Raw genomic sequence first — 10,933 nt, 5'->3', positions numbered from 1 at the left:
CCGCCACGAGAGAAACGCCGCGCCGTCACCGGCACGCGCGCTCCGCCACGACGACGCGCCTCCACCGGCCAGCGGCTGCGCTGCCCCACGCCACCACCGCCAGCAGCGCCATCCGACACGCCGGCCTCCGGGATCCGCCGTCTTGAGCGAAGAAGAGGCCCCCCGCGGCCCCCGCTCCAGCCAAGGGCGAAGGAGATCCCGCCGCCACCGACACCGCGCGGGCTTTGCCCGGCGGCGCCCGCCGGCGGCGGCGAGGGGAGAGGGAGCGGGTGGGGGTAGGTTCTGGCGGCTAGGTTTGGGTCGCCCGCGGGGGAGCGACGCAGGGCAGGGGGTAAGGCTTGGATCTTGACCCGATGCTTCTTTGGCACCATCGCTTGGTGGTTTTGTTTGTCCCCTATCCTCGACACGGGTCCTCGTCGTAAGCTTTCTGGTCAAAACTACACCCACATGGTTCCCACTCCACGGTCCAGAGCAAGAGGGCAGTGGGCTCTCTTCGGCGGTAGTTCGGTGGGGGCCTCTGTCATGAAACCCCATGCTTTTCTGTACGTGACGCAAGTTTGCTTTGGATCAGCTTCTTCGAAGCCTCTGGTTGTGGTTCCGCCACTCCTATGCTTTCGCTTCAGGCTGCAAGTGGGACTGTAGGTGGGAGTCCCACCACAATCCACCTAGTCCCAATACGGTTTGGTGTTAAAAAAGTGGGCACCCCACCAAAACTAACATAAATTATGTGGGACTAAGTGGGATCCCACTTAACAAATGCATTTGCAACTAAAAACATGGACTAAGAAGGAAAGAACCTGCTGTATTATCACAAATTGCCAGTTACAGACTACAAATTTTCTCTTCATGAATCAGTACATCTCTAATAGAAACAGAAGGGGGGAAAGTTAATTTTAGTAAATCTTGACTCTGAACTTGGAAGGAAAACAAACATCTGAATACATGAGCAATCCATCAGCATCTGAGTCTTGACTCTTAACAGAAAGAGAAACATGAATCGAGCCTGAATGAATCTGATGGACTACCTGCAGCCGATGACCTAGGGGTCGCGTCCGACCGGGGTAGAAGATGCGAGGCAGTGGAGACCGAAAGGACCTGAGTGCGAGGCGAAAGAGGATGGGATGTGGCGACGGCGTCCATCAGCAGCAGCGCTCGGAGTACCTCTGCTACGCTGCGGCGCCTCCCGAGTTGGAGAGAAGGGACCGGTGATTCTTGATGGGGACGGCGGAGCAAGGCAAAGAGGGAGAACGTCTGAGTCAGAGGAGGGGCAAGGTGTGAGGTGGTGGTGCGAGGAGTAGCCAAGAAGGTGCGGCGGCGAAGTGGAGCACCGCCGCCGCCTGGAATTTGTGCACTCGTGCGGCTTGCTCTATCCACTCTCGGCTGGGCACTCAAGGCTCAAGTTTTTTTTTTTTTGAGACAAACTCAAGGCTCAAGTAAATAGTGGGTTATGGTGGGGTCCCAATGGGCTAATAGGGTTAGCCCACTTAATATTTTTCAAATCCAATGAGAGTCCACTAATGCTACTTAAGTGGGATGGGATAATTAGTCCCACTTAGTCCCACCTCCACCTGCAGCTTGAGTTCCGCTCATCGGTCTGTAAACTGGCATGTACGTATGTCTTGTACATTGTTGGTGCTTTAGCTTTGTTCTGTAGTTTTCTTTGATCCGCTTTGCAAGAGGTCTTTTTCTTTTTGAAACAACGCTTTGCAAGATGCTACCAGAGCTTTGCTCGCGGGGCCTGCTGGTCCACAAAACACTGGAAGTGCGCTGCGTCCTCCCCAGGAAACATCAGAATCCGACATGCATTGCCCAACCGCATGCTGATGGAAAATTCACGGGTAAAACAACCAATTGAGATTTCACAGCTTGAGGGGACGCATGCCGGCATGCGTGCTGTCGCTCACTCTTACGTCAGCGGAGTTAGGTCTCGCTGGGTTTGGCCAACGTCGACGAACTGGTCTTGCAAGTTGCCCTCTTCTTTTTGTCTTAAAACTACTGATCTACTGATATACACTTTGTTACTCTCGTTGAATTTACCACAGTAGACTGGTTCATCGCTGTAGGAGCAAGCCGCATGCATGGTTCGCCAAAAATGAACCCATCTCGTAACCGGCATCTCGCCGTCCTCTTCTTTAAATGGATGATACGCATGCTATGCGTATTCGCCAAGAAAAAATGCATCAATCGTGAGCTGGGACTTCGTTATGACGCTGATGGGCAGTACGTTAGCGCAGATCCAGTCAAACTAAACTCCATGACAACTTGGCCAGTTGCATTTTCAGTTTTTAGGTGAGATGCAAGTTGCATTTCTTACATGATGAAAAGGCTACCTACTGATGAACAGAACGTTTTGTTTCATCCACATTGTTAATCGAGCGCCGAGGCCAAGTCAATCCAAATAGTACTAAGTTGTGTTTCTCTGCTATATAACTACGTACAGAATCATGAACAGAACTGCGTAGACAGTACATTTGTAGCAGAGAAACACAAACGCTTATTTTTTGCATGACCACTTGCAAACATTGCAAGAACCCAAGGGTACCATGGTGATCAGCTTCAGTTGCTCAGCAAGTAGAAAACTGACGGGGATCTTGGCCTTGCTGTTCATGATGACCCGAGTCTATGGCCAGTCTACTTCGGGTAATGTGCCCCACTGCATTTTTTAGTTTACTTTGGAGTGCAATTTAAGAAATCCCACTTTACTGAAGCCTTAGCGATAACATATTATTATCTACTGAGTATCTGTCACACTAGTCGTGATCTTTCCTTAGATCGTAAACTTGAAACACATAAAACTGATACATATTCTCCTTGTGCAGGGTTCATAAGCATCGATTGCGGAAACAGACGCACCAACAAGGACAGCACAACAGGAATACAATACCATTCTGATCATCGATTTGTCGATGGTGGATTGAGCCACAAGATTTCAACAGAGTTCATGGATGATGCCGCGAATGAGCAACAAAAAACCTTGAGGAGCTTCCCTCAGGGCTCAAGGAATTGCTACACGCTGCTATCCGCCACTGGTAAGAAGTTTTTGGTGAGGGCTATGTTTACTTATGGCAACTATGATGGGTTGAACAGTACTATGAGCGGATCGGTTTTTCGGTTTGGGCTGCATATCGGTGTCAATGTCTGGGAGGCGGTGAACTTGACCAATTGGGATCCATCAAGCACAATATGGAAGGAGGTGCTCACCGTTGCTCCGGGCAACAACCTATCGGTCTGCCTCATAAACTTCGGTACAGGGACACCGTTCGTGTCTTCGTTGGAGCTGAGGCCACTGCAAGATGTGATGTACCCTTTTGTGAATTCTTCGGTGTCAATCAGCTATTTTAGACGGATCAGATTTGGTCAAGCCACTGAATTTATCACAAGGTGAGAGAAGACTGGCATCAACAATAATAATAATATTGGAAATTTGATCTTTTTTTAACTTGATCTTAATTATGCCTGACAATGTCTTATTTATTTATTTATTTGAGCGGTACAACGGTTTAAATTTGGTCTTTGTGTTTCCTGAATCCTTGCAATCGCTTCTACTAATAAAAAACTAATGTCTTTATGTGGGAAGCAGATATCCATTGGACCGGTACGACCGGTTCTGGGAGGGCTGGTCTTTCTCCTACAACACCTACCCCTGGATGACCCTAAACACTAGCAGTCCAGTGAGGAGGCTACCCGGCGACAACACCTTCCAGGTACCAGAGGGCATCCTCCAGCAGGCCAGCACCCTAGACACAAACTACTCCTTCTTCGAGATCAATGTGGCAGTGGGTCCCAACCTGGACCCAACGAACCTGCAGCTTCTCCCGATCTTCCACTTTGCCGAGGTCGTTGACAACAATCCAAATAGGTCGTTCAACATCTACAGCGGCGACGAAATGTTGTTCCCAGACTTCTCACCTTCGCGATCCCAGGTGGACAGCATGCACCAGAATGGGCGCTTCTTGCATAACCCCGCAGCCTCCTTCCTCCTGAACAAGACCAACAACTCGGTGCTCCCACCGCTCATCAATGCGTTCGAGCTGTACTCTCTCGTCCGGATGGATAACCTCACCACTGACTCCAACGACGGTAAGACACCAAGTATACATATACTATGTGTGTGCCTGTGGTAGATTCACATTATCATCATGCAGTTTATTCAGTAGGTTTAACTGCTTGAACACCTCCGGCAGTTTATTCACATTATCATCAATGCTTTTAAAAATGTTATTGACTGTCTAGACCCCTGAGATCCCCAAAACCATTTTGTCATTGTCAGGATTTTCACCAGCAAAGTAATAAATACATCAAGTTCATCAACCAACTGATTTAGTACTCCATCTTAACTGCTAAATAGGCCATCTTATACATGCCAATTCAATATTAGAGAAATGAATCAATGCAATTTATTCAGTTCTACAAAAAGATAATGCTCCCATAGGAAATACTTTCGTGACTTCTTCCTTCACAGCTTTCGTCTCTTTTAAAGTATATAAGCCCCCATACCCAACGTATACAGCCTTTTGATTCCGCTCTATCTGTTTCCATTGCCTTTCTTTTTTCTGTTGTAGTCAAATACATGAAAGAAGTCAAGAAGCACTACAGTGTGGCACGAATAAACTGGAATGGTGATCCATGCTCACCGAGAGAGTATTCCTGGGAAGGTTTGACTTGCGACTACTCTAAGAGCAACCCGAATCCGAGGATTGTCGCAGTGTAAGAACCTAACAGGGACTTGTACCATATACATTTTGGAAGCTGAACATCAAAATTCAATATTTTCAATTTTTTAAGAGCATTGTGTTATATAATTTTTTTCAAAAAGGAGGATAACCCCCGGCCTCTCACAGCCATCTTTACTATATTATTGGACAGAGTCTGACAAACAATCACTGAATTAACAGATCTGTATTTACACGATTTTTCTTTTGCAGAAATCTGTCTACCAGCGGACTGAAAGGTGGATTAACCATATCATTCATGAACATGGTATCACTGGAAACCCTGTAAGTGACCTACCACAAAATATTAATGGACTAAATGAGATTATGTTGACATCTTTGTGACCCTAAGCACAAAAAACATGTAGGGATTTGTCACACAACAATTTGACAGGAGGTATTCCAGAGTACGAAATGAAGTCAATGAAAGTTTTGTAAGTCTCTGTGTTGATTGTAATATTTGGTTCAAGATATAAATTTTAAATAATGGTTTTACTATTATTTTACAGCGATTTGTCATATAACCAGCTCGATGGACCAATCCCTCATTCTATTCTTCAAAGATATCAGGCTGGTCTGCTTGACTTAAGGTTTGCATGCTCTATTGCACAATCCTTTTTGTTTTGACTGAATGTTGCACTTTCTTACTGCATAAAAATAATAGATACTCAAACTAAAAGAAACAGGGTTGAGCCTGATAGAAAAAAATTCAAGGGTTAGCAACAGTCTTTGCACAACAACTATGCCACACGTTACCAAACTAGAGTTTCACAAGTTGGACTTCCTCCGGCCACAGTTTGGTTGGTACTCCCTCCGTTTCTAAATACAAGTCCTTCTAGATATTTCAATACAAACTACATACGGATGTATATAGACATATTTTAGAGTGTAGATACACTCATTTTGCTCCGTATATAGTCCATATTGAAATCTCTAAAAAGACTTATATTTAGGAACGGAGGGAGTATTATACTTGTTGTGTGCCACAAGTATCTAACTTTATGCCACAGCAGCCCCACTTGGGTAACAAAGCCCCTCTGCCACCTACTGCTACTAACTCGCCGCCTCCCCATGTTAGGCTGGTACATGTTGTATTGTTGTTGCACCAGGAGCTGTTATGTCAGGCGCAGTAGCATGGATATTTTGTACCAATTGAAAGTCGTATACATGACTAAGTTGTGATAACCAATTTGGGTGACATAAAGTGTGTGAAGCCACACTTTCACAGAGCTTTGCATTGATCCAAACATGCCCTCAGTTACATGTACGAGCATCTAGTAACTATAAACGCTTTATTGTCTATGGCAACCAATAGGAGAGGTATAAAAAGACCATAGTAACTGCATCTGATTTACAAACCATGAAGTTTCTTCTTTTAGAATACATAGATGAGAAAGCATGAAGTTAGTTCTTTCGGAGTGCATACATGTTTAGCACATTACCCGTGTTAGAAAACTGAGGCATCTTCTAATCATAATTCTGGAGAGCCGTCATAGCTAACATCTTATAAGTTCATATTTCCTATATGGTGTGTAATGATGCCACTAGATTAGAAGGCAATCCTATATGCTCAAAATTCAAAGATACGTATTGCTCAAATAAGAAGAAGAGCACCACACCCGTCATGCTCATTGCAGTGATAGTTCCTGTGGTACTGGTGTCCCTCCTAGTAGTGATGGGCACACTCTGGAAGTTATACTGGAAAGGTAAAGCAAAGTTCTATGCTCTAAATTTCCTTTTCATGAATGCGATAGGTGGTAGACATTAGAAAGCAGCTTCAGACCTAAACTTTCAAATAAAGCACAACTTATTGACTCTGCAGGGAAGTCGGGAGACGATAAAGAGTATGCTATGTATGAAGAGGAGGAGACTCCCCTACATATTGATATCAGACGGTTCACGTATGCAGAGCTGAAGTTCATAACTAATGACTTCCAATCAATCATTGGAGAAGGTGGTTTTGGTATTGTTTATCATGGCACACTGGAAAATGGTGATGAGGTAGCTGTTAAGGTGCTTAAGGAGACATCAATATCAGAATCAACAGACTTCCTCCCTGAGGTATTGCAGAAAACCAACTAGGCTATAACATTACTTTCTCAAATAGAAACTTTTTTTTTTGGAATTGGAAGCTTTATTACCCCCGCTCTCTGCATCATATATGCTTACAGTCTCAATTACTCCAATGTTTGTTACAAGTCATCCAAAAGTAAAACTATAGGTCTGCAAAACACCTAAAACCAATTCGACAGTCCATATTGAATAAAATGATACAACTGGCTTCAGTTCTAGGATGTTTGGTAACTATATCTATTACCACAGGTGCAAACCTTGTCCAAAGTTCATCACAAGAATCTCGTGACTTTGCAAGGATATTGCCAGAACAAGAAGTGCCTTGCAGTCGTTTATGACTTCATGCCTAGAGGAAATCTTAAACAGCTTTTAAAAGGAGGTTTCTCTCTTATTTTTTTTTAATGTATTGTACTTTAACTCAGTAAAATTGAATCATTCAATCAAACCTAAACCCGCTCAGGGTTTTACTTCTCGAGAACCCAATAACTACACGAGACCCAGATGTCAATAGCTTTGATTAAGAACTTCGGAATCACCTACTTTTCAAATTTTACAAATATATCGTGCTTCACAGTATAAAAAGTAAATTTTGACAGGACCTGGTCATAAGTATAAAAAAGAAACTCTAAAATCAAACTATTCTGGCTTTGACATGGTACTGCAATCAGGAGTTTCAAAACTATTTTTTCTTGTAAAGGTGTACTTTGATTGCCTAAACCGTTATTGCTCCTGCTAGTCAATACAGTTGTGTTGGTAGACATGATTTACTCTGTATGGATATTGGACTAATACGTGAGACAACCATAGCTGCATTCTTAGAGCTGCATATTCTTAACAAATTGGGGATACCACAAATAAATTCTTACCTACATCATAACCATAACATGATAGTCACAAATTATGAACTTGTACACCTTCAAACGGCGGTAAGAAACAAAGAAACTAGAGAGATAAATACTCAAAGAATAATTCCAATATCTAGGTTCCCTTGTTAACTGGAATTGTATATGAAAATGCTCTGGTAAAGAGAATGAAAAGGAGTGAGGTCTCGAAGATCAAAGTGACTGTTTATGCAGGTCTTAGATCTTAACGCGCTAATTGATGCTATGGTTCTTTATCATAAAAATTGATGCTATGGTTAATCATTTGTGTGTGGAATCATCATCGATCTAGGAAATTATGAGCAAATATTGCAAAACCCAGTATTTGTGCTACAATTCACGTATCAGATGGCCCTTACATTAATTTGGTACATCTTGATTGCAGGAGATGACTATAGTTTGACCTGGGAACAGCGACTTCATATTGCCCTTGATGCTGCGCAAGGTCTGTATTTCAATTACATGTTTACCTTTTAGGTCATGTACGTATGTGTGTGTTCATAAAGTATGAGTCCTAATGAACTACAGGACTGGAGTATCTACACAAGGCATGCACCCCATCAATAGTGCACAGAGATGTCAAGACCCCAAACATCCTTCTGGACAAGAATATGGTGGGGGTAATATCTGATTTCGGGCTTTCACGGGCTTTTAACGATGCCCACACACACATATCTACTGTTGCTGCTGGCACTCTTGGCTACCTCGACCCTGAGTACCATGCAACTTTCCAACTCACTGTCAAGACAGACGTTTACAGCTTCGGCATCGTGCTCTTGGAGATCATCACCGGCCAATCCCCAGTAGTTATGGACCCTCAAGCTGTCCACCTACCAAATTGGGTGCGGCAAAAGATAGCTAACGGCAGCATTCACGATGTTGCAGACAAGAAACTGCTGGATCTGTACGATGCCACTTCCCTGCAGAGTGTAGTGGACCTGGCCATGAACTGCCTCGAAAACGCAGCCATCAACAGGCCGACCATGACCGAGGTTGCTTCAAGGCTCAAAGTGTGGTTGCCAGCTGTTTCTGGGACCCCTCGACATACGGACTCCATGGATACTGAAATTCCAAGGCAGTTCCGGCTGATGATTTCAAGAGCAAGAAACGAGGGGATATCCTTCCAGTCTGGCTATACCAATGGGATTTCACAAACGAGCCTCTTTTCTGGACGGTGAAAGGGAGACGCCTAGTGTGTTTCTTGTTGGATCCTCTTAGATAATGTTTGGTAATTTGCTTAATTGTGTTGCCATTGATCGTCCGTAAACTGGAGTTTAGTAATTGTATGACTTTCAGATTCTAATATTGCTTGTTTCTACCGGTAATAGTGCTCAAGCATGAAGCTGCTCGTGCATCAAGACCTAACCCCTTCCATTTGAGAACTCGGTGGCCCATTAATTAGTGCCCGTACATCAGGTCCACAGCAATCCTAAGACAAAGTGGTCTGCGTACACATTGCCGCCTAAGGATTCGGCCTTTTATTCCCCATTCTCTATTGCGAGCATGTGGATTCAGATCTAAAGTACTTGTTTGTTCCACCAAATCATCCGAGCGTCTCCGGAGTTTTTCGACTAACACAACACTACATGCGATGGCACACAAGTTGGAGCCTGAGGACCTGAGTAGAAATGGCACATGACATACCTTAGTCTCGCCGCTCGCGCCATGGGCAGTTCCTCGACTTGTCCGCGAGCTGCAGCGCCTGCGCCTCGAAACCCGAGCTGTACGAGAAATTGGGGGCAGCACATCACTGCGGTAGAGCAGCTCCGGTGCTGCCCGATCGATGGGCGTGCGGCGGTGCCCTGGTGTGGAGTCGAAGTGGGCGGCGACCCCCGCCGCCGTGCCCGACGGCGAAGGGGTGAGGCCTTACTGGCCTGTCTTTTTTTTTTTTAGCAACACTGACCTGTCAAGTTACAGCGTGGACACAACCGCGCAAGAAGCCCAGCAGGCGGCCACGGCCCACGGGCATCCGTGAGGCGGAACCCCTCGTATTTTATCTTTGCTCGCCCCAGTCGACCCACGCCACTGCCAAGTATCGAGCGGCCGAGATCACTCCAACTCTTTGGGTTGCGATAAGTAGTGCATATATAGCGCGTCACTTGTCGTAATATAAGAGTTTTTTTTAAAAAAAATTGTTTATTTAAAATGTTTTATCTCTTATATCCATGTGTTCAAATTTCGAATCGTTTTCACCGTTGGATTCCTCGCATCGAGATCTTCAAAACTAGATCACATGTTGATAGATTTGACAAACTTTTTTTCACGAAAAAAACCGGATGAAAAATCGAATAGGAAGCACGGGTTTTTTCCCTTTCCGAAAGAGGCACGCCCGTGCCTCTCGCGGAAGCAAAACCGTGACTCTCGCGGAAGAAGAAAAAAGAGAAACGTATTTTTTTTGTTTCCAAAGAGGCACGGTTGTGACTCTCGCGAAAGCACACCCGTGCCTCTCCCAGAAGCAAAACCGTGACTCTCGCGAAAGAAAAAAAAAAGAAAACATGTTTTTTTTTGTTTTCGAGAGACACCGCTGTGACTCTCGCGAAAGCACAACCGTGCCTCTCGCGAAAACAAAACCGTGACTCTGGCAAGAGGAAAAAAACAGAAAACGTGTTTTTTTCATTTCTGAGAGGCATGGTTGTGACTCTCGCGAAAGCAAAACCATGACTCTCGTGAAAGAAAAAACGTGTTTTTTCACGCAATTTTTTTTTAATCTTTTATCAAAAAATTAAGGAAGATCGGTGGAAAACCAAAACATCAAAAAATAGAAAAAACCGTTTAAATAGCCAAAAACGCGTGTGAAAAAATAAAATAAAAATAAAATGCGGAGGGAGCACCCAGAACGCGATACGTGATGAATGTCTGAAAGCGCGTCAAGTGACATTGATCGTTGTGAGGCTTCCGAAGGAGTGCTCGTTAACTAGTAGTTTCCCCGAGATCCGACAAGAGCAAACGGTCGTGCGCTTCGCCTCGCCATATCTGATGGTGGATCTGTTGACCTGTAGGTGATCGGTTTTTTTTGCGAAAAGTAGGTGTTTATTAAAATCTCAAGCTCTGTCACGCTTGTCTTACGTCTTCTTTTCATGTGCAACCATTTTGTTCATCTTTTAAATAGAAAATGGGCAATCATAGTCCCATGATTCGTTTGCCAAATTTTTCTATTTTTCTTAAAACAACAAGCGGTGGCAGAGCCAGAATTCAAGTATAGGGGGCCCGAGTACGTATATTGATCGAATCTTGGATAATTACTAGTTGCTTCTACTAAAATTGTTG

The 10,933-nt window shown here is 44.4% G+C and overlaps 1 protein-coding gene across 1 annotated transcript; it reads left to right on the top strand.

Annotated features, from left to right (window-relative positions):
• Positions 1-2,659: 2,659 nt before the first annotated feature.
• LOC119269341 (probable LRR receptor-like serine/threonine-protein kinase At1g51810) lies at positions 2,660-9,160 on the top strand (the record flags this gene model as incomplete). Its single annotated transcript, XM_037551141.1, has 11 exons — positions 2,660-3,381; positions 3,581-4,080; positions 4,563-4,707; positions 4,926-4,997; positions 5,081-5,146; positions 5,222-5,302; positions 6,261-6,418; positions 6,535-6,773; positions 7,035-7,164; positions 8,052-8,111; positions 8,195-9,160. Coding segments are annotated over 11 exons (2,823 nt in total), but the record flags the coding sequence as incomplete, so codon positions are not given.
• Positions 9,161-10,933: the final 1,773 nt, after the last annotated feature.

Source organism: Triticum dicoccoides, chromosome 3A (genome assembly GCF_002162155.2).
Source record: "Triticum dicoccoides isolate Atlit2015 ecotype Zavitan chromosome 3A, WEW_v2.0, whole genome shotgun sequence".
In the NCBI taxonomy this organism is placed as follows: Eukaryota; Viridiplantae; Streptophyta; class Magnoliopsida; order Poales; family Poaceae; genus Triticum; species Triticum dicoccoides.
Note: the sequence above shows the minus strand (reverse complement) of the source record. Positions and strands in the feature narration are given on the sequence as shown.